This window comes from Eubalaena glacialis, chromosome 19, assembly GCF_028564815.1.
Source record: "Eubalaena glacialis isolate mEubGla1 chromosome 19, mEubGla1.1.hap2.+ XY, whole genome shotgun sequence".
Classification (NCBI taxonomy): domain Eukaryota; kingdom Metazoa; phylum Chordata; class Mammalia; order Artiodactyla; family Balaenidae; genus Eubalaena; species Eubalaena glacialis.
In genome coordinates, this window is record NC_083734.1 from 48,971,260 (window position 1) to 48,993,162 (window position 21,903).

Below are 21,903 nucleotides of genomic sequence, written 5' to 3' on the forward strand. Positions count from 1 at the left end.
TTGTGAACAAAGACAAAAATTCTTGCCCTCATGGACCTTCTGTTCTGGTAAGAGAAGAGAACTGAAGAAAAGGGCTTAGTGCAGCATTGTGGGAAGCATAACAAAAGGTCCTGTTAATAATGCTAAAGGAAAACTTAATTCTTTCTTTTTGTTGATAGTACCAGAGAAAGATAATTAATTTTAGGCTGTATCTAGAGTTATGAAATTTTTGACCACCTATGAAAGGCTTAAGTTCTCCTTAAAAAATAAGTTTATTGTAGACATATCATGTCAGAAAGAGAATCATTTAGCCAGATTCATATGTGGTAATATGTTAGTGTTTTGTACTCTTAGTACAGTAAGCCTATGAAAGATTAGCAGAAATGACTTCTTTCCTCTTTGGAATTGGAAATGCTTGGCCATACATTTCTTAAAAGTTATGTAAACAGTTCCATGTTTTTAAAAAGAATGGAACTCCCTCTAAAGGTAGAGCTCTCCCCAAAGGAGATATTAGAAATGTTTTTAAATGCCTAGATCTAGGTGAACAGCTTACTGCAAAACATATTTAAATGTTATATGGTGGAATATCTGAGTCCTTTTGGCATTAGAGATTCCCTAGTCTGCATCAAGGCTGTTCAAACCTGAGGTGTCCTAAGAGTCTCTTTAGGAAGTAGGTTGGTGTTTATATTGAGAACAGGAATAAGAAAAAGTACTGGCTGTACTTTCGGGATTTGTGTCATGAATAAGTGAATTCCTTTGTTCTCTCTAGCTGGTTATGGCTTTACTTGTATAATATTTGTGAAAGGTTATTTTGCATTAAAATCAAACTTACAGGATTGACTCTTGAATTCTAGACTAACTTTGAATAATTGGACCTGCAGATTGACTATCCACCATTTGAAAAAAATTTTTACAATGAACATGAAGAGATAACCAACCTCACCCCACAGCAGCTAATAGATCTCCGGCATAAGCTCAATCTTCGGGTAAGTCAGCCATTAAGGCAAATATTCATATTAATGTTAATTAGTGCAGGGTTAGTATTACTGCTTATCCAAACTGAAATAATCTTGAATTTCTTTTCTAATAGTCCCTGAACTATCTTTGATAAAGTAATAATTAGATCCCTTGGGCTCTTGTGTCTTGATTTTGTTGTTTTAGTCTTATAACTGTTTTAGGATAGGATTATTCTTTCTTTCATGTGATACACATGAATGCTGTATGTATGTGTTCAGTCAGCTTTGTGTGTTGTGTTGGAACAATAGGTCATGTGACCTTAAAACTAATCAAGTATTTCTGCAGTGAGAACAGTATGCTAAGAACTGCATTGGGTGGGCTAGAGATGAAGGCAAGGGGTCCCCATCTTCAGGAAGAGGAGACAAGATTAATAGATGTGGACAATATTGGAAGTTTTAGACTATTTCGAAATTAAGATACACTTGCTTCTCAAACTATATACAGCATGCATTTTTAATTAGAAGAAGAAATTAACAACTTTAAAAATGTGCATGTAGTAATATCAGAATAATAGTTTAAATTGTCCACTAAAAAGCTTTGGGTTGCACACTGACCACATTGTTTAGGGTGCTGCTAGATGTTAAGTGAAACACACAGATAATACAGTGATGTATGCTCTTGTGTGGACAACTTTCTGGCCTTACCAGTTGCTATGTGATGTTTGAACTTGTGTTTTCTGAGGGGTAGGTGGGTGGGTGTGTGTGTGTGTACGTACTTGTCTGTTTTCCAAGAAGTACCCCTTCAAAAAAACTTTTAAGTGAAATCCTGATTGGAAATATCAGCATCACCTGAGAAGCCTTGATGGAGGTGGAGCCCAGTTCTTCACCTGGGTGCGGTTCAAACAACGTTTGGCAGTGTCTGGATCATCACTAAGCGGGATGTTAGCTCTTCAGGCATCACTGAAATTGGAGACAGTAGACAATATCTTTGTAACTAGTGGGTATAGATGTGTCTGAATTTGGAGCTCATTTGCACTCTTTATTTCAAGAGTAAATTTTATTTTTTCTACCACCTGGTTAATAGTTATGCAAATGGAAAAAATATATTAATGGCTTTTTCCAATTTACTGAACATCTTTTTATTTCTTATGAGAAAATTAATTTTGATTTAAGAGATTTCTAGGCCCTTAATCATTTAAAATGATATGACCATTATCTCAGGAATATTTATCTTGGAGTTTTTTATATGAGGCTTTAGACCTGTTATTATTTGAATTTTACCTTTTCAAACAGTATAGGCTATTAGCTACAGCCTTATATTTTCACTTCTTCATACTCCAACTAAATGCTAGGTAGATACAGACAAATATTGTTGAACTTCTAATGCTGTTTATTTTGAAGTACAAGTCATTCCTGCAAGTTGTCTTTATCTCTAGGTTTCTGGTGCTGCACCTCCTAGACCAGGAAGTAGTTTTGCTCATTTTGGGTTTGATGAACAACTTATGCACCAGATTCGGAAATCTGAGTACACACAGCCCACTCCAATACAGTGCCAGGTAAGTAAAACATAATGAAAGAAAAATGAAGTAGAATGACATTGTGACTTTTTTTTTTTTTTTTTTAACAAACAAGTCAAAGCAATGAAAGTGTTTAGTATAGAACTGTATTGACATGGATAGAATTTTTGAAACGTTTAAAAATTAAAGAGCAAAAGTGAATTTTTTTTTTACCACTCTTAAGAAGTTGCTGGTTGTTCTCAGTCTTCTGAGGTGGACTGCATTCTGTCTGTGGAATGTGTGTCTTTCTAAATAAACTGCTTTCACTTTACTGTGGCTGGCTCTTGAATTCTTTCCTGTGCAAAGCCAAGGACCCTCACTTGGCAGCCTGTCCTAGGAACTTGCCTGAGACCTAGGACATGAGTTGCTGTTCTCCCCCTCCGCACTTTTCCTTTGATTATAAAAATGTAGTCTGCTTAGTTCTTGGGGCAGAGCCCTCTTGCCTGCCCACTTGTGTTTTTCATAAGCATCCTATATTAATAAATCTACTTACCTGTTTTAAAAAAAAGTTGCTAAGGGGCTGGGAAATGTTCTTTTGTGTCTGATAAATGTCTTGAAAATATGATCTGAAGAAAATAGTTCATTAGGCCTAGACTGAACAAAATAAAATTTGTGCATGGAGAAGTTTAGCGCTGTCAATTACGAGGATTCCTTTGTCCATGGCCTGAAAATTCTCATTTATAACTGAAAGTAATAGCTTCTGTTTCTCATTTATATATGGATTTTATTCATTTCTACGCGGTTCAGTATGTAGATGAGACAGCCTCTACCTTCACAAGGGGGACAAATTTTTTAAAATTTTAGCAATGATAATATTTCCTACAGATCAAGAAGTTTATGGGAATTCCAGGTATTTCTTGTTATTCCATAGCCAGTATGCATAGCCCAGGACATTTTTGTTTCATTGGAAATAAATGTCATTAATAGTCATTTACCCTTCCACAGAATTTCCTTCAGCACATCTTTAAAATTGAAAGTTTAGAGTGGATATGTTTTTTTTTCTTTTTCTCTAGGGGGTACCTGTGGCATTAAGTGGTAGAGACATGATTGGTATTGCCAAAACAGGCAGTGGGAAAACTGCGGCCTTTATCTGGCCCATGTTGATTCATATAATGGACCAGAAAGAATTGGAACCAGGTGATGGACCAATTGCAGTGATTGTGTGTCCTACTAGGGAGCTTTGTCAGCAGGTATGTGCTTTGTGTAGAATGCCCCCCTCTATATGTGAACTGATAAGGGACTAGCCAGTCAAGTGAGTAGAATTACCAGGAAACTTTTTTTTTTAATTGTAGTGAAATACACAAAATTTACTATTTTAACCATTTTTAAGTGTACCATTAAGTGGCATTAAGTACACTCACATTGTTGTGCTATCAGGAAACTTCTGGAAAATATTATGTGTTATAGATTTTCTATATAACCAAATTATATGGGAACTGTATTGTAAGTTTTCCTCCTGGGTTAATTCATTCTGTTTGGTAGAAAGGCAGTAACAGGGTCGTGAAGAGAAGTGAAAAAGAATAATCACAACAAGATTTCAGATAGCCTGTTAAGATACAATAATGGTACTCTGTTCATTTACTTTATAAGTAAAATTGTGTTTTTAAAGCATTTTCTAGCTTTTGATTTTCTATTGACATCGCATTCTGCGTGTTTTTCATAGCTCCCTTTTGGGTTATGACAGAGGTATCTGTTAGTGTCACAGTTCGTTAATATGTCATTATGTCAACTTTGTAGATCCACGCAGAATGCAAGCGGTTTGGGAAAGCATATAATCTCCGATCAGTGGCCGTGTATGGAGGAGGGAGCATGTGGGAGCAGGCCAAGGCCCTTCAGGAAGGGGCAGAGATTGTTGTCTGTACACCAGTAAGTATGTCTTGGGTTTAAATAGCTTATCAGCCTCTCTTGGTATGAAAAAAATGGTTAGTTGTTGGAGGGCATTTCCTCTAAAATGTGGTAAATCAGGGTTAAGAATACTCTGATGCAATGACAGCTGGTGGCCTTGGTTTAATTTTGATTGCTACCCTAAAATAGCAGTCCAATAAGATTCTCTCTGCTACGAATTTCCCCTCTATAGCAAACAGTTTTTCTTATGCTCTCCTAGAAAATGGATCCATGCATACTGAGAGCATCAAGAATCAGAAAGGTGTTCAGAGTGTGGTCAGAACTGCCTAGAAGATTGTAGTTTAAACATTAAAACCCATTAATAAGACTTTAACTTAGGTAATTTCAGAATGCCTCACAAAAAATAGTTCTGACCATCTTTCCGCAATTTAAATCAAAATTAATGTAAAGGGAGAATCCCGTTGAGTTTTCAGATTTTCTGTTCTTTAGTGCGTAAAGTCTCTGTAGTGCGTAAAGTCTGAGGCTGTCAGACCAGTGTCTATTACGGTCTAAGACTGGAGTATTAGTACTTTTGCCAGGAGGGGAACTCTAGAAAGTTCTTGTAAATGCCTTTAATTACACAATCGGCCCTCCACATCGGCAGGTTTCCCTGTGAGTTTCACCAACCAAGGATTGAAAATATTCAGGGGAAAAAAATTCCAAAAAGCAAAACTTGAATTTGCTGCGTGCTGGCAACTATTTACATAGTTGTATTAGGTATTATAAGTAGAGATGATTTAAAGTATACAGGAGGGTGTGTGTAGGTTGTATATGCAAATACTCCTTCATTTTGTTTAAGGGACTTGAGCGTCCTCGGGGGGGGTGAGTGTGGGTGATCCTGGAACCAGTGTCCAGCAGATACTGGGATGACTGTGCTTACTGTTCATTTTCTGGATCTCATAGGGTCGACTTATTGATCATGTGAAGAAGAAAGCTACCAACCTTCAAAGAGTCTCTTACCTTGTATTTGATGAAGCAGATCGAATGTTTGACATGGGATTTGGTATGCCTTGAATACCAGTTTCTTCTGTCCCCATCCTCATGATACTAGTTTTTTCCGTGTCTTTCTAGACTTAATTTTTTCTCTGCACGAGAGAAGCTAAAAATACTCCTGGATAGGGTTAGACCATAGAGATATAGCTAAGACATTAACTATTTTTAGGAGTTTTTTCAGGAAAAGTATGTTAGACTTAACTGGGTTGAGGACATTTGAAAGTATCTGTGAATATAAGGCGAATATCGTCTCTAGGCTTTATTTTTATTCATATGCCTTTGTGGAGGTCAAGGTCTGTGTTCTTAGGTAGGTGGATGTCATATCATTCAAGGCCTTTTGCTTTCCTGTCCTCCTTGACTTAACCAGCTGTGTGAAAATTCTAAATAGCTATCTTTATGGATTGGAACATCACTGGGCCCAGCCAGTGGTGCTGGGGTAAGTGTTTCTGAGTTTCATACTGAGTGATGGGTCTAGGAGTTCCAGAATTTCCTTAATTCTTATAATGTCTCATGTGAAGATTTTTACTAAAATGACTTTTTCCAGGCATCCCAAACTGTCATACAGAGGTATGATACTAATTTTACTGTTCTACTTCTTCCAGAGTACCAGGTGCGATCCATAGCAAGTCATGTCCGTCCTGACAGACAGAGTACGTATGAAGCAGTTTCATTAAGCCACGTTTGTACTCAGAATAAACACCTATTTATTTTATAAGCACTCACAGCTATGGCAGCAAAAATGATCATGTGTGTTCTAGTGAGGAACCATAAAGGGGAAGATAATGACGGTGACAGGACCTTAGAGATCATTAGATAGAACTTGCTCATTTTTATAGATGATGAAACCAAGGCTGAGGATTAAATGACTTGCCCCAATTCATAAAGTTTTATCACTGGCTAGAGGCAATACACAGTGCAGATATGCTGATTTGAAGTCAAGAGCCTTTTTCTGAACCATGCTGACAACCCCTGTCTTAACTGAAAATGCATAAAGTTAGAATAAGGGCGGGCTTCCCTGCTGGCGCAGTGGTTGAGAATCTGCCTGCTAATGCAGGGGACACGGGTTCGAGCCCTGGTCTGGGAAGATCCCACATGCCGCGGAGCATCTGGGCCCATGAGCCACAACTGCTCAGCCTGTGCGTCTGGAGCCGGTGCCCCGCAACGGGAGGGGCCGCGATAGTGAGAGGCCCGCGCACCACGATGAAGAGTGGCCCCCGCTTGCCGCAACTAGAGAAAGCCCTCGCACGAAACGAAGACCCAACACAGCTAAAAATAAATAAATAAATAAATAAATAGAGTAGCTGTTAATTTTTAAAAAAAAAGAATAAGGGCAAGTTTTTTTTTCCTTAGTGAATTAATTTTTAAACTAAATTTAAAGTTCAGGTGGGTTTATTTTTTTAAAAACTGAGCAGTGTCAGTGGGAAGCTTAGTGGGTATTCAAAAAAGAAGTCATATTGTTTCTTTAACAGAATTTACTTTACCTTTTAGCTCTCTTATTCAGTGCAACTTTTCGGAAAAAGATTGAAAAACTGGCCAGAGACATCCTGATTGACCCTATTCGTGTGGTGCAGGGGGATATTGGAGAGGTAACCCTAAGCAGGGCTGGATAGGATCCCAGTGGGTTATTTCTCTTACTGTGGTGACATGGAATTAATTTCTCACTATTGAGAGAAAAAAATGTTATGCATTTACACGTGAGGCAACATGTTTCAAATTTGCTTTAAAAACACCAGGGTTGGGGGAATAGGTGAAATATGATTGGCAAAATGTTAATAATTGTTGAAGCTTGGTGATGGATACATGGGAGTTGATTTTGTTCATTTTACTCTTTTTGAATGTTAAAGTTTTTTCCAGAATAAAAGGTTTTTTTAAAAAAAATATTTTTGGGGGGGGAAAAAGAGCAAGTTTTGCCTGAAAGACTACTGGTCAGTTAGGATGGAACTGACCTCTTAAGTGATTGTGGGAGTAGGCCTGCACAGCGTGGAGCGGGGAGATTGAAAGGCCTGGTGAAAATGAGTTAAGGGTTTTTTTTCCTTACCTATAAATATACCCTATGTGGAAAATTTCTCTGAATTGTGATTTGGAAATCAATTAAGGCTGCTTTGAGAATTCCTTAGTTTGCTTGGCATATTTATTGAAGTTCTGTGCAGTTAGCTTTTTGACATTGTCTGCTTTTCATTGCTGAGTGCCTTCTATGTGCATGTATGAATTGTACTAGGAACAGTAAGTGGGAAGGACAGAAAAGGAGCTTACTCTATTGGGAATAATCTGAGTAGGCATATAGAAAAGTATTGAGCAAAGCATTGGGGCTTACAGATTATTTAGGTATATGTACACGTCAGGGGAGGTGGAGAGCACTGTGATTTGCTAAGGGATGTAAAATTTGAGCTGCACTTGACTTGCTGAAGGAAGGCCCAAGGAGAAGAGGGATTATTCAAGGTTCTTCCAGATGCAGGTAGAAAATGTGATGGCTGGTCCTAATTCAGGTGCCCTGTGGCACAAATGTCACAATTACCTTTTTCATTTATTTCTTTTCAGGCAAATGAAGATGTGACTCAGATTGTGGAGATTCTGCATTCTGGGCCTAGTAAATGGAACTGGCTCACCCGGCGTCTAGTGGAGTTTACCTCTTCAGGAAGTGTCCTCCTGTTTGTTACTAAAAAAGCCAATGCTGAAGAGCTAGCCAATAACCTTAAACAGGAGGGTCATAATCTTGGCCTGCTCCATGGTGACATGGATCAGAGTGAAAGAAATAAGGTTATTTCAGACTTTAAGAAAAAGGACATCCCAGTCCTAGTGGCCACAGATGTTGCAGGTAGGGTATGAATTTCCCCAGTAACCATGCTATAAGGGTGCTCTGTCTTGCTATATGAGACGTTTAATATCTGAGGCGGCTGATTGAAGGCACTCTGCCGGCCTGGCTGGCCACGCCCCGTGGTGCAGCAGTTCAGAGCACAGTGATTTCAGTCTGGAGCTCTGGGTACCACTTTCCATTTAATGTTCCTCTCTGAAAAAAACAATCCCGGCAGTTGGAAGACACTTGGGGAAGAAATGGTTTACACAGTCACATCGTGGGCTATGCCCCTGTTGTGTGTCTGAATATAGTATATAACTTACATTGATTATTTAGTTTGGCATACTTCACTCAAGATCAGAAAAAGTTTTGAAGTGTGATTTTTGAGTTTGTTCTGCTGAGTTTTAATAGCTACCCTTAAAAACTGGTATTTTCTCCCAGAAAGGAGATCACTTCTCAGCTTCAGGACACATTTGATGTTGGTTTTACTATTTTTTTTTTTTTTACATATTTCTGGTGCAGGAGTGAGGCCACGGCAGGTTATTGATAGTAGAAGATGTCCCTCACTAAGTTGACCCAGCATCATAGAATCTACGATAGTGGCATTTGTTCTAGAAGGGCAGCTTACATGCCTCTATCTCAGCACACCAAATCATGCACTTTGCTTAGATAAGAGGAATGTGGGTTCTTAGGTTAGCATTTGGGGTTACTTTGGTGTTTTGGCTCCTGATAAAGAATAAAAGAATTTTGTTTTTTATTTCAGCCCGTGGTCTGGACATTCCTTCAATTAAGACTGTCATTAACTATGATGTGGCACGAGATATTGATACCCATACTCATAGGATTGGCCGAACAGGACGAGCGGGTGAGAAAGGCGTGGCCTATACCTTGCTGACACCCAAGGATAGCAATTTTGCTGGTGACCTTGTCCGGAACTTGGAAGGAGCCAATCAGCATGTTACCAAGGAACTCCTAGATCTGGCCATGCAGGTGAGGGGCTGGACACACTTCAGGTTGCTCCAGGTTGTAAAACGAAGCGAAAAAATTTCAATATGCCAGAGGCAGATAACATAGAAACATGACAGTAAAGTTGGGCAGGCAGCACTTACGAAGTATAGATTGGTATTGTAGGACATTAAAACTCATCTGGTCTGTCTTCTCATCCTCTCCTTTCAGCAACATTTATGTTGAAAAGCTATTCCTTTCTTTGTGCTAAAATCTGTCCCTGTGACATTTCTTTCTGCTTGCCCCATGTCACACTTGTGAGCAAATTTAATATCAAAGAAAGCTACTAGTCTCCTCACTGCCCTTTTCCCCAAACAGTTTTTTCTTTGGGGGGCTAAAAATGTATGATGTCTTTAAAAAAAAAAATGTATTTCACTACTTCTCAGTCCTAGATCTCAGACCTTTGACTACACTGCTTACCAATTTAAAACTGAGTGAGGCATTCTACTGAATTAAATCTTGAGTTGTCTTAATACACACAGTCCCCAAATTACAAATGGATTTGGGATATACATTCTGATAGTAGAGACTTATGTGTTTTTCAAATTCATAGGCCAGCCTACAGAACTGTTCACCCATAATGCAGTTGTACTGTGGTACTGCCCGTGCTTCCAGACCTGGGAGTAAAGGACCTGCATTGCAGGGGAGAGTAGAATAATGTTTCCTTTCCTTTCCCGGAGAGCCAGTCCTGTACTAAATACAAGATGTATTTTGTCTGGGGCATTTTCCTACATCTCATTGTGCCTCAGGCTTTCTCTGCTCTCAGACTGATCAGCTTCTCTGATTAGCACCTTGCCCAAGCCTGCCCTACCTTTCAAGTACTTTTTTTTTTTAAATAAATTTATTTATTTTATTTTTGGCTGCATGGGGTCTTCGTTGCTGTGCGCGGGCTTTCTCTAGTTGCAGTGAGCGGGGGCTACCCCTCGTTGCGGTGCATGGGCTTCTCATTGCGGGGGCTTCTCTGTTGCGGAGCGCGGGCTCTAGGCGTGTGGGCCTCAGTAGGTGTGGCTCGCGGGCTCTAGAGCGCAGGCTCAGTAGTTGTGGTGCATGGTCTTAGTTGCTCCGCGGCATGTGGGATCTTCCCGGACCAGGGCTCAAACCCGTGTCCCCTGCATTGGCAGGCGGATTCTTAACCACTGAGCCACCAGGGAAGCCCTCAGGTACTTTTGAGTGTAACGTGATTGTCAGATAAAGCTCTAACCTCCCCAGAGATGTTACATATAGATTGTCTGAGAAATAGAGAATAAATTCATTTTCCTCAAGGAAGTTAGAAATGGCCAGAGTAACTGCTCTGCATTTGAGGTGTATCTTAATCACTTCCCTTCCTGGAGCCCCTGAAGGAAGGAAGGAGCAGTAAAAGGAAGCCTTAGATAAGGCTCCTGACAAATTGGATGGATGAAGCTACCAAGAAGCAGCTAATCTGTGGTACCTATGAACAGTTCCTCCTTTGCTATAGATACATTCGCAAAAGATGAAACAAAAAGTTCTTCCCATTTAGTTTCCTCTTTGATCTTGTCCCGTTCCTCTGGGCGTCTCTTCCTCCCATGTCTTAACCTTGAATTGTGTTCAATGCAGAATGCCTGGTTTCGGAAATCCCGCTTCAAAGGAGGGAAAGGGAAAAAGCTGAACATTGGTGGAGGAGGCCTAGGCTACAGGGAGCGGCCTGGCCTCGGCTCTGAGAACACGGTGAGTCCTGGATGTTAGGATTATTCTCGTCTGAGAGCCTCTTAATGTGACTTTCTATTGAAGAAGCACCTCCGTGTCCTTGACTGACTAGGCGTGCTCAGGATACCAGTTTAGATTAGCAGTGGTTCTTAAACTGTGGTCCCTGGACCAGTAGCAAATGCAAACTTGAGCCCCACCCGAGACCTGGTGAATCAAGACTCCCGGAGGTGGGGCCCAGCAGTCTGTTCACCAGCCCTCCAGCACTGGCCTAGAGCCAGAGGGCCACTCTGTAAACTCTAGCTACAGCTTGTAACTAAACTCAGGAATGATTCCTACACTCTGGGAAATCGAACCAGAGATATGAGAGCTAGCTTTTCTCACAAAACAGGTAACAGAAGCTCCCCCCTGACTGGCTTTCTTAACTTTGTTTCCTGTCACTTTGATTCTTAAGCCAAGGAAGAAAGCTGCCAGTCTCCATTTCTGCATCATCATAGTTAAACTTGGTGTCTTTGTTACGTAAATAATCTGTCCCCATGTTACGGTGATGATGATGATGTGGATCATGCAGATGATAGTGGTAACTAATACTGAGAACTTAGTATGTGCCAGGGCCAGCCCAAGCAACCACACATGTTAACTCAGTCTCCACAACCACTCAGAGTAAGTACAAATGATAAAACTGAGGCACCCAAGGTTACACTGTGGTGAATACTGAAGCTGAGATTTCAGACTCTTTAGGGTCTGGATTTAGAGCCTGAGCAGTCATGTATGTGCTGTACTGCCTTGTGGCCTTTTCGGCTTTAACATAATTTTTACATAATTACATAAACATGATGTTTATATTTGTGTCTGTAAATAATACCAGGTGATCAGCTTTGGGCATAATCTGACCTCATTTCTGACTATTAGGGTTAGTTCCCAGAAATAGAATTATTGGGTTGAAAGGCGTAAGCATTTTTAAATGACTCATTACCGTGCCTTTTCTCACAAAACATAACTTTCTAAAAATTTCCCATTCCCATTTCAGCTTCCTCTTCAATTTTCAGTATATGGAGGCCCAGTCTGTGGCAGTGGGCTTTCCTACTTACTCTTCCATCCTCATGAGTGTGTTTATTTTTTAGGACCGAGGAAGTAACAACAATGTAATGAGCAATTATGAGGCCTATAAGCCCTCCACGGGAGCCATGGGAGATCGGCTGACGGCAATGAAAGCAGCTTTCCAGGTCTGAAATTAAGCATTTAGCTAAAAGAGCTTTCACTGGTAACTCATGGGCAGTGATGAGGGGCCCTAGTCTTCCTGAGATGGTAGCTGGCCTTGTAGACTTGATGCTTGCTGGATTTAGGTAGGGCCTTCTCCTGTTTTCAGTTTCGAGTATCACCGTAACCGCAGCTTACCTAGAGCTGCAGGTGTAGCGGCTAGAGAAATGACCCAGCTAGAGGGATGACCCTCTTGCTGGTCATCTACTTCAGTCATGCTCAGGGCTCTCATCCTACAGCAGGATTGGTGTTCCCTCCCTGCCTTAACAGCCTTCAAGGTTCCAAGGCTCTTGTAATCTGGTTGAGAGTAATTGCCATTTTTTAGCTAAGACAAGTTTGATTATGTGTCTCTTGTGAACTCTGAACCCATCATCCTTCTATACCTCCAGTTAGCTAGCTGGCATCCAGTTAACTAGCTGGGCCATCAAGTTTCTTTAACTTACTGTCTTACCCACTGTTGTTGTCTCTCTTTTAGTCACAGTACAAGAGTCACTTTGTTGCTGCCAGTTTAACCAACCAGAAGGCTGGAAGCTCTGCTGCTGGGGCGAGTGGATGGACTAGTGCAGGGAGCTTGAATTCAGTTCCCAGCAGTTCAGCCCAACAGGGCCGTAACAGTCCTGACAGCCCCACTTCCAGTGCCACAAAGGGCATCCCAGGCTTTGGCAGTGCTGGGAACCTCAGCAGTGCCCCAGTGACCTACCCTCCTGCCGGAGCCCAGGGAGTCAACAACACAGCTTCAGGGAATAACAGCCGAGAAGGGATTGGGGGTGGCAATGGGAAAAGAGAGAGATATACTGAGAACCGGGGTGGAAGCCGTCACAGTCACGGAGAGAGTGGGAATCGGCATGGCGATAGCCCACGTCATGGAGATGGTGCTCGCCATGGAGAGGGATACCGCTACCCAGAAAGCAGCAGCCGTCATGCTGATGGCCGCCGTCATGCTGATGGCCATCCTCATGGAGACAACAGGCATGGAGGAGGTGGAGGCAGACATGGGGAGAGCCGAGGTGCAAACGATGGTCGGAATGGTGAAAGCAGGAAAGAAAGTTGTACTCGTGAAAGCAAGATGGACCCCAAGGTGGACAGCACCAAGACGGACAAGACGGACAGCAAGACAGACAAGACTACTGATGGCTTCGCTGTCCCCGAGCCGCCCAAGCGCAAGAAGAGCCGATGGGACAGCTAGAGGGTATGTGCTGAAGCGTGAAATCAATTGTCTTTTAATTTTATTTTTAGAAAGACTTTTGGTAACTAGGCGTCTCAGGGCTGGGTTGGGGCCCAAGGTGTAAGGACCCCCTGCCCTTAGTGGATAGCTGGAGCTTGGAGACATTACCCCTTCATCTGGATAATTTTCCAGATGTTTTCTTGGGAGGCTGCTTTGGTCCTTAGAAGCAGTCAGAATTGGGCAGCTTCTTTTGGCTCTGGGTGAGTGTCACGAAGGTCAGTTGAGGATACCTTGGAAGAAAGGGCCTTATAGGGCACAAAACTCACTCTAGGTTTATATATAGTACATATTTTTTACTAAAATGTCACCTTAAAAACACCTACAAATAAAATTCTTTTTCTGTGGCCAGGCAGGCCCCATTTGAGACTGGCTTCTGCAGCCCAGTCCATGGAGGTGGTTAGGGATGTGCACCAAAGTGCTTCCCAAACATCTGCAGGTTAGGGGAGGGGTCTGATTCTAAGTGAGAGTTGATGCTCAGGTTTCCCAGCCAGGTTTGTGTCCAGTCCTGAGACATGAAGCAGCAGCCTGCCAGATCCAGAGTCCCTACAACTGAGTGGGGAGAGAGGATCCTGGAAACAGGACTGCTCTGGGTCTGAAGTGTTGCTAAATTTAAAATTAAAAAACAAAAACCTGACAGCAGCTTTTAAATTGTCTTCTCCTATTTCATTGTATTTTTTTTAACTTGCCATAATGGTAGAAAAATCTTTTGCTGAAATGATTTTGATGATTTTTGTTCTATCTTGTTTATAAAAGGAAAAGAAATATACATACTTCAAATTTTGTGACTTTGTGAAGGTTTCTTTAAGATGTGCATTCCTTTCTGCTTGCTCTAGTAAATGTTTTACTACTGGGACCTGTGGATTGCTTGTCATTTCTACTTCACCATGAGTCGGGACATATTAAATATGATTTAGAACAGTGCACATGGTGTGAACACCCAGATGTTTTTTGACTTATCAAGTTACCAGGAACTAAACTGTCAGACATCTATCAATCAATCAATCAGTCATCCTGGTTTTATTCAGATGATAATGGGGGAAGACTTGAGAGGCCCACTTGCCCAAGAATAGACTAGACTACAGTGAATGCCACTGCACCACTGAACTTCCCCTTAGGATCTAAAAATGGTGTGACTTCTCGCCCAGCACCCCACATTCTTCACAGAAGGGTTGTGGGCTCTGACAGCACCGACAAGACATTTCAGAGGGGCTTTAACAGGACCCTTTCTTCCAGCCAGGAAGATGTCCCCCTCACTGCTCAGGGCCACCATGAGTTCAGGTACCTCAGATCTGTCTCTTCAGACGACTGCAGTGCAGGCAAGGGTAGGGCTGGTACGAAGGCGGCCAGAAGCTGCACCGAATCGCTCCTTGTCCTGACACAGCCCCGCAGAGGTTCTGGTGGCTCCGCTCACTTCCGCTTGTGCTTTTTCTTCTGCTCTTTCCGTTGCTGTGCTCTTTGGTCCTTCTTCATTCTCGAGTCCACCACCTTGAAGTGACCTCTGACCCCAGCTGGCCGGCCCACTTTGCGGCCCACACCTTTTTTGGCTACAACATAGGTGACTTGGCGTTTCTCCTTTCCAAGCCCAGCTTTCTTATAGAGACTGTAAGTGGAAGACACAGGTTAGAGACTTTCTGCCACTCCTTCACCCCCGTGTACCTTTGTGGGTGACCCCCCCCCCCACTGCCCCTCACCTTCGAAGCTGTGCCACTTTCTCCCGTTCTGAGATGTCCACTGTGTTGACCACAGCTTCTGCCTTCTTCTTGGTTTGCTCCAGCTTCTTCAGCATCTGTGGGGGGACCTCGGTCAGGTTGACCTCTTTTCCTACCCCTGCCCCACCCACCCAGATTCTCAGGCAGCCCCACTGCTTACCCTCCGTTTCTTCCTGGCCTTGGCCTCAGCCACTTTCTTGATGGGACGTGCATTGATTTCCCGCCAGCGTTTCCGGTAACGCTCCACCTCCTCCTTATCAATAGGCAACTGTCGTATCCTGTGCTGCTTTTCCTCCTGCACAAACCAGTCTGGAAGCTCCCCCTCATCCTCATTAAATGTGTACCTTGGTGGAGAGGACACCAGTCTAGGCTTTCAAAGAAATCCTTCCTCACCCCCACCCCTTCTCGTGACTTTCTGGCCCCTTACCGGCTGAAGGAGTCATCAATGAGGTCCCTCTTGGATTTTTTGGAAGAAGCAATAATAGCACCTAGAGCAAGGCCTTCAGGGTCCAGTATCCGATGTTTCACTAGAGAGGGAAGAAGGAAGTCAAATCTCAGTCCCCAGCACTGACCCCTCCATGTTGCCTCCCATTCTACTAGGTGCAGAGCTCTCACCTGGGTCCTTGATAGGCACGATCTCAAACCCATCATCATCATCATCATCATCTGACTTAGGCCCACGGCTTCGCTTCTGCCTGCGGCGCGGTTTCCAGCTGGGGAAGGAGGAGGACCGTGCACGCATGTCCCACCGTTACCCACGCCACTCAGGCCCACTCCTGCTCACCTCACCCCTGGTTCTTAGTTAAAAATGCCTGGGGGACTTCCAGAAATCTTGCCACCCAGGCTGTACTGCAGACCACTCAAATTAGAATCATCAGTATTTAAAGTTCTCCATCTGCAGCCAGAGCTGCAAACCCCCAATTACAGAGCGCTGGTTACAACCACTGCTTCCTCCTCAGCTCTTCTCCCGTCAGCTGCAACCACTCACCTCTCTTCACCCTCATTGCTACTGCTGTCACTGTCAGAACTGCCATCTCTTTCTGCCCCGCCGGGGCCAGTGGCAGCCTCTGTCCCTGAAGGAGCCTCTGCCCTTTCAGGGGCCTCATCCTGGCATGGGGGAGGTTTGTTCTCTGTCTTCACACCGGAAGGCAGTGGTGGCAGCTGCTGCCCCTTGCGACGGCTCTCGTACAACAGCTGGGCCTGACCGATCTCCAGGGCCTCGTCGGCATCATCCCCAATCCCACTGAAGCCATCCTGTGATGGGGGAATCGTCAGGCACCCTTTGCCCAGGGAATGCCAGTCCCTGTCTGTCTCGGCCACCAGCCTCTGCTTACCTTTGAGAACCACAGGCTGGCCTGTTCTTCCTGCAGTAGTGCCTTTTCCTCCAATGGTACCAGCAATGGATTCTCTTCTTCTTCCTCCTCTTTACCATCTTGCACTTCAGCAAACCGTACACTGTAGACCCAAGGAAAGTGGGTGGAGGGTCAGTGCCCTGGAGGGCTTGCTGCCCACACTCCCACTGGCAAGCCCTGCCACCAGCTCTGCTTCGGACTTGAGCTGAGGGTGCCCTGCAGACACCTCCCCACACCCCCGCTTACCACTTTTGGTCCTTTAGACTCTGAGGTGCTCTGACTCCTGCCAGCTCCTCTGGATCCAGGTCACTATCCAGAGATGTATCATCCTCCTCCTCAACATCTGGTATGTAGATGTCATCTCTTGGCAGATCAGACAAAAACGTGTCTGCAGCACTCATGTCCCCCTGTGTTACCTCCTCTAACAACTGAGGTTTGACAGAGAAACAGAGGTCAAGGGCACTAACAAGGTACATACTGCTTTTTTCCTCCATGTTCATCACCTTAGTTTATCCTCAGCAACACTAGAAAACACACTGTGTCAAGTACATAATACCCTCTTTTACAGACAGGGAAGTGATAGGATTAACCATTTAAAACATCCCACTCTAGGCCAGATCATTCAGCTGTCTCTTCTTCAGTGGTAGCAGAAATAGGTTTATGGAAAAGTACCCCATGATCTAATTAGTGTCTGGATTTTAAAATGTTCTAAAACACTGCTTTTTAAAAAATTACTTTCAGAAGGCACCTTATCACCGGAGAATAATATCTACAACTCTTGTTTCCACTGAATAAAGGAGCCCATGCCATATACATCTAACAGGAAGCACTGTTTCACTAATAAACCAGCTGTCAACTCCAAAATCTGTTTTCCTCATGGCAAGGATAGCTACTATTTCTTGAATCACATACCAGGAATTACACCATCTTTTTTTTATTCCTTCCAAAAACGCGAGTAGGTAGGTTCTATCATTTTCTTTTACAGATGAGGAAACTGAGGCAAAGAGCGTCTAAGTGGTAGTCGGCTCTGGGACCACTGTGCTCTACTGCCCCCTGAACAACACGACCCGGTTGCTACCTTCCCGCACAAGAGCCACGAAGGCTCATTTTGTTTGTGATGCTGCTTTTACCAGGAAAAGCAGACTCTCCAGTATTCAGCAGAAAGCACCATCCAGCAGCCTAGTGCAACAAGGTGCTAACTTGGTCTCAGTGAACTGAAGAACGCTGTTCCCCTCTGAGGGAAACCCTCCATCACACGTGCTCGTAACCCACGCACCCTGGCTGCATCGCCTATAACCTGAGCTTCCTGCAACGAGGGCCTCTTGGTTCTGATATTCCAGTTCTACAAGGATAAATCTACACCACACTCACAAATCTTCCTACTTTCATTATTTTAGGGGTATGTTCTTTCCTGGCCTTTTGAGACACAAGGCTCTTGTTTTTTTCCCAGTCTCCCCTCATCAAGTCATTTACGGGTGAAGGCAGCAACCATGAGCCATGATCTTTCAGCACACTTACCAAAAAGACATCCAACGCCCCACCTCCAAACACCCAAACAGATCCTCCTGTCCCCTCAGTGGGCCCCGAACCCCGCCTCACCTGGTGACCCCGGATGGTGCGCAGGGAGAACATGCCAGTCTCCCCCTCGTCCGCAATGGAAACCCCGGGAAGATCCATCTTCAGCTCCACACGTTCCCGCTGCTTCCTCTGCTCACGCAGCAGCTTCTTTTTCTTCCTGAGGGGATGGTCTGAGGAATTAAAGCTGCCCGGCTCTGAAGATTCCCTATCCGTGCCTTCCCCCCCGCTCCCCATCTTCACCCACCGAGGGACTCTGCCTTGGGGCTCCCCAAGCTCCTCCCCAGCTCCCCTCACCTCTTTAACTCCGCCACCTCCTGGGCCTTCATCTCTGCCAGGGTCCGGTTCAGCTGCTCCTCCTCCTCCTCCTCCGAGGGCTGCGGCCCCATCCCAGCTGCTGACTCTTCCTCTTCACCTTCCTCTTCCTCCCCTGAGCTGAGGCTGACAAAACAGTCGCAGGAGTTGGTTATTTTCCCAGATGCGTCCCCTCAACACCCAGTCAACAACTGCCCTGGTTTAGCTCCCTCCTCACCTGATGTCCAGCGCCTTTGCTTGTTCTTTCAGTTTCTTGGCCACATACCGCCGAAGCTTCGTTCTCCAGTTCAGTAGGGACCTGCCCCAGAAATACCCTTCCTGACCTTGCTGTCTCCCTTTTGTCCCCACCTCCTCGTTTTGGGCCCATACCCCAAATTTCACGTTTGCGCCACAGAAGTCCTAAGGTTCAGGCCCCCACCCCAAACCTCTAACACAGCAGCATCCTGTTCCCAGAGATCCAGCGTCATGTCCATCAAAGGCTTTCCCCTGCCTTCGGGGCTCCCGGCACCTATGCCCACCCCCAGTGCAAACCTGAGCTCCTTACGCCCCAGCACTCTGATATCCTGACAGCACGCCCGGATGTCCTCAGTGGTAGCTGGATGCCGTGCCAACTCTTCATCGTCTAGCGAGATCTGTTTGGGAGGAGGGAAAGGAGTCAGGGGAGATGTTCAGGCCATGTTTCTGGGGCTCCCTTGTACCCCTTGAGTCTGGGGACTCACTTCACTGGCTTTGGAGAGGAAGTCAACAGGGTTGGCAGCTCGGAGGAAGTCAGTGACTGAAGTTCGGTGATAGAGTGTGAGGTCACCCTCAGCATAGCCTTCAGCCTTAGGAAGGGAAATAACGAAGGTTGAGCAGTCCCTTCTGGGGTGTCTGTAAGACTGACCAGGCCCGACCTCCCGAGTCCCAGGACCTGAAGGTGACCCCCACTCGCCAAACACACCTTTGGCTTCTTCTTAGTCACCAATTCAGTAACAGTCTTGACCTGAACTTCAACCTCCTTGAAGGCAAATTTCGGGTCAAAGAATTTACTGTCAACCTTGTCAGGAGCCAGGAATCCTAAGGTAATAGGATATATAAGAAAGTGTGCTTTGGTAGGTGGGAGACTGAATCAAAAGAACAAAGGAAGTGATGCCCACCCTGGCAGACTACAAAGATCTCTGCAGATTCATGACGAGAGGCTTGGGGCTTGGTGGCCTGGACACGGCGGAAAAGCTGCTGGAAGATCCATAGTAAGGGCTGATAGTCACGGGAACGGAAAACCTTTGTGATGAAGCAGCCACCACGGCCCAGAAAATCACAAGCCAAACGCAGAGCCATCAGTGTCAAATGGGCTGTGGGGGGGAGACAGTTAGCTGAGGACCTCTGCAGCCTGAGAGGGCATGCCCACCTCCACCCTCAGCTCCATGCCCCCCGATCCCGGCACCTTGTGAGTAAGCATCATGGACCCAGCTAGCCCCGACGTTGGGGGCCCCGTCATTGAGCACAACATCAACTTTCCAGGTTTTCAGCTCCTTCCTCAGGGCCTACAGAGAAGGAAAGAAACCACAGCAACAGAAATACAGAAATGGCTACGAATGGAGCCCTTAGTTCAGCCCTCTGTTGAGTGCCCACCACGGCCAAATCCTGTGCCATGGACAGGGGATACAACAATAAGCAAAAATAACACATCTGTTTTCATGGAGCTTACAGTCTACTAGTGAATTCGCTGGAAAGGATTTCACTGAAATCTCTGCACTTCCTCCAACTCCAAAGACCTCTTTCCTGAATAAATAAAGGCTGGGCACACACGCAATATTACGGGCCTTGTTATATAAACAACGTGCAGGCATTGCTCAAAGCATAGTTAACAGGAAAAACGTGCCTTCAGGGGATCAGGGTGGGAAGAGGGATGAATGTGGATGTCTACATATAAAGGGAACAGGAAAAGAGAGATTCCTATTACCTGCCTACAGCGTTCTGTTGTGATGTCCTCCTGGAATGTCACCACATTGGGAAGAGGCTTGATTGGAACCAGATCCACTCCTAGAAGAAATTAGGGCAGAGTATTCCAAAAGGTTGTCTCAAGCAGGGAGAAAGGAAATGCAGAACACAGGGTCTCACACTCCCACCACCTGGAACATCCAGGAGCACCACCTGTCACTCACCCACAATAAGGCTGGATACAGGCATAAACTTGGTGGCCACTTGCAGCCTATAAAAGAGAAGTAAAGATTAAAATACCCTGGACTGTCCCTTCCCCTCCCTCGGCAATGTGATCTCTCATCCCCGGTGTTAGGGGCCCCTGCTAAGTGCAGTGGAAATGAGACAGGCTGGGACCTGGGACCCTTTGCTGCAATGCTTGCACCTGGACAAAACTCCTCGAGCAACAGAATACAAAGAAACTATAAGGGACTAAACACTGCATGCATACCCAGTTGGGGTGAATTATGGACAAGAAGACAAAAAGTATAGACAAAAAAAACCCCAACACACCACCCCACTGTCACCTCTGAAAAGCTGGGAGCAAAAACAGGGTGTAGGAAGCAGGAGCAGAAGCAGGGCACTGCGCATGCCCCCCAGCGCTCAACACCACCAAAGGGGTAGGCAAACCACCTCAGCCGCGCCTCAGGCCGGACCCCCGGACACACCCCCACCTTCACGCTATATAAGGAACCAGCCAGCCCCCTCCTTGGGGAGCTGGCTAGCAAGGGAACCCGCTACCTGTTTTCGCTGCCCCCTGCTGCAGCAGGGGCCCCAAGAAAACCTTGCCTGAATTTCTTGTCTGGCCTCTAGTCAATTTCTATTGATTGGGGAAAACCAAGAACCCTGGTCGGTATCAGCCAATCATGTCATAAGTACACGGTCCAAATCTTTCCCCCTGCAGCTTAGTTCTGGGGAGTAGAGAAATTTGAGGTTGGTATTACTGTTTCCCTGCCACCCCAAATGCAACTCTCAGTCATCCAAGGCTGGAATCCAGAATGCTTCCGTAAGGAGCGTCAGGCGCCGGGTGTTACACACCATCCACCCGGTGCAGCGCACAGGTCCAGCAAGGCTCGGGCTTTCTGCAGAAATTGAAAGCGGCGATTCAGCTGGATCAGCTTGAAAGCAGAGCGGGAACGGTAACCTGGAGGCGGCGACAAAGTACTGCAGTAAGTTCCGCGAAGCGCTTTCCCAGCGGGATTTCTGCGGCCTCACGACCCACCACCCTTTCTGCGGAAGAAAAACTCAATATTCGGAAAGGGGGCGAACCGGCCAAGGTTGGTGGCGCGCCCGCTCGCAGACGGCGCGAACCCTGACTCACCCGTCTCCTTTGCCAAGTGATAGAACTTGTCTCGCCGGCTCTTCCCGACTTTGCCCTTTTTGCCCATGGTGGAACGTGGGAGCGCCACTCAATCTGGAGAGAAAGCAGAAATTGGGACGTCTCTTCCCGGAGCGCTAGATTCCGCTCTTCGTTCCCCACTCGCCGTCGCAGACACACTCTGACCCTCAGTCCACACTACTCACCGCCAGCCAGCACCATTTCCACCACCCCTGAAGCGGCACGTGTGGGCAGCAAACATATTTCCGCTTCCGCTTGCGTCGCTCGCGTCCCCGGCTCCAAGTTTTCCGCCATTTTGAGCGTGGCCACAAAAATTTTCTCTATTTTCTGTCCCCAGGTT

The 21,903-nt window shown here is 45.2% G+C and overlaps 2 protein-coding genes across 4 annotated transcripts in view; one reads left to right on the plus strand and one right to left on the minus strand.

Annotated features, from left to right (window-relative positions):
• Positions 1–14,132, plus strand: part of DDX42 (DEAD-box helicase 42) — a 53,595-nt gene extending 39,463 nt beyond the window's left edge. For 2 of the 3 annotated variants that reach the window (XM_061175540.1, XM_061175539.1), the window contains exons 7-18: positions 861–965; positions 2,372–2,491; positions 3,505–3,681; positions 4,229–4,357; positions 5,279–5,378; positions 5,971–6,018; positions 6,857–6,954; positions 7,907–8,183; positions 8,926–9,152; positions 10,743–10,853; positions 11,954–12,055; positions 12,565–14,132. In XM_061175540.1, coding sequence (XP_061031523.1) covers positions 861–965; positions 2,372–2,491; positions 3,505–3,681; positions 4,229–4,357; positions 5,279–5,378; positions 5,971–6,018; positions 6,857–6,954; positions 7,907–8,183; positions 8,926–9,152; positions 10,743–10,853; positions 11,954–12,055; positions 12,565–13,275 — 2,205 coding nt within the window. In that variant the 3' untranslated portion in view covers positions 13,276–14,132. The remainder of the gene's footprint in view (positions 1–860; positions 966–2,371; positions 2,492–3,504; positions 3,682–4,228; positions 4,358–5,278; positions 5,379–5,970; positions 6,019–6,856; positions 6,955–7,906; positions 8,184–8,925; positions 9,153–10,742; positions 10,854–11,953; positions 12,056–12,564) is intronic. The other variant, XM_061175541.1, reaches the window with a different exon arrangement.
• A 172-nt stretch (positions 14,133–14,304) lies between these two features.
• On the minus strand, positions 14,305–21,867 carry FTSJ3 (FtsJ RNA 2'-O-methyltransferase 3). Its single transcript, XM_061175911.1, has 21 exons — positions 21,749–21,867; positions 21,546–21,638; positions 21,263–21,368; positions 20,410–20,456; positions 20,208–20,287; positions 19,689–19,788; positions 19,402–19,596; positions 19,206–19,321; positions 18,985–19,089; positions 18,797–18,897; positions 18,483–18,563; positions 18,248–18,391; positions 17,975–18,110; positions 16,622–16,803; positions 16,358–16,478; positions 16,012–16,277; positions 15,639–15,736; positions 15,451–15,550; positions 15,184–15,367; positions 15,006–15,100; positions 14,305–14,914 (listed from the first exon to the last, which is right to left on the minus strand). The coding sequence occupies exons 2-21, from the start codon at positions 21,610–21,612 to the stop codon at positions 14,722–14,724; spliced, it is 2,517 nt and encodes an 838-aa protein (XP_061031894.1). The 5' UTR covers positions 21,613–21,638; positions 21,749–21,867; the 3' UTR covers positions 14,305–14,721.
• Between the last annotated feature and the right edge of the window lie 36 nt (positions 21,868–21,903).

Excerpts from the sequence above, each read along its gene's own strand:
- FTSJ3 (XM_061175911.1), bottom strand. The coding sequence starts at position 21,612 with ATGGGCAAAAAGGGCAAAGTCGGGAAGAGCCGGCGAGACAAGTTCTAT. Across the intron at positions 16,804-17,974 it reads GCACCATCCGGGGTCACCAG|TTGTTAGAGGAGGTAACACA; the intron begins GTGAGGCGGGGT and ends GTCAAACCTCAG. Across the intron at positions 15,737-16,011 it reads AGCAATGAGGGTGAAGAGAG|CTGGAAACCGCGCCGCAGGC; the intron begins GTGAGTGGTTGC and ends CTCCTTCCCCAG.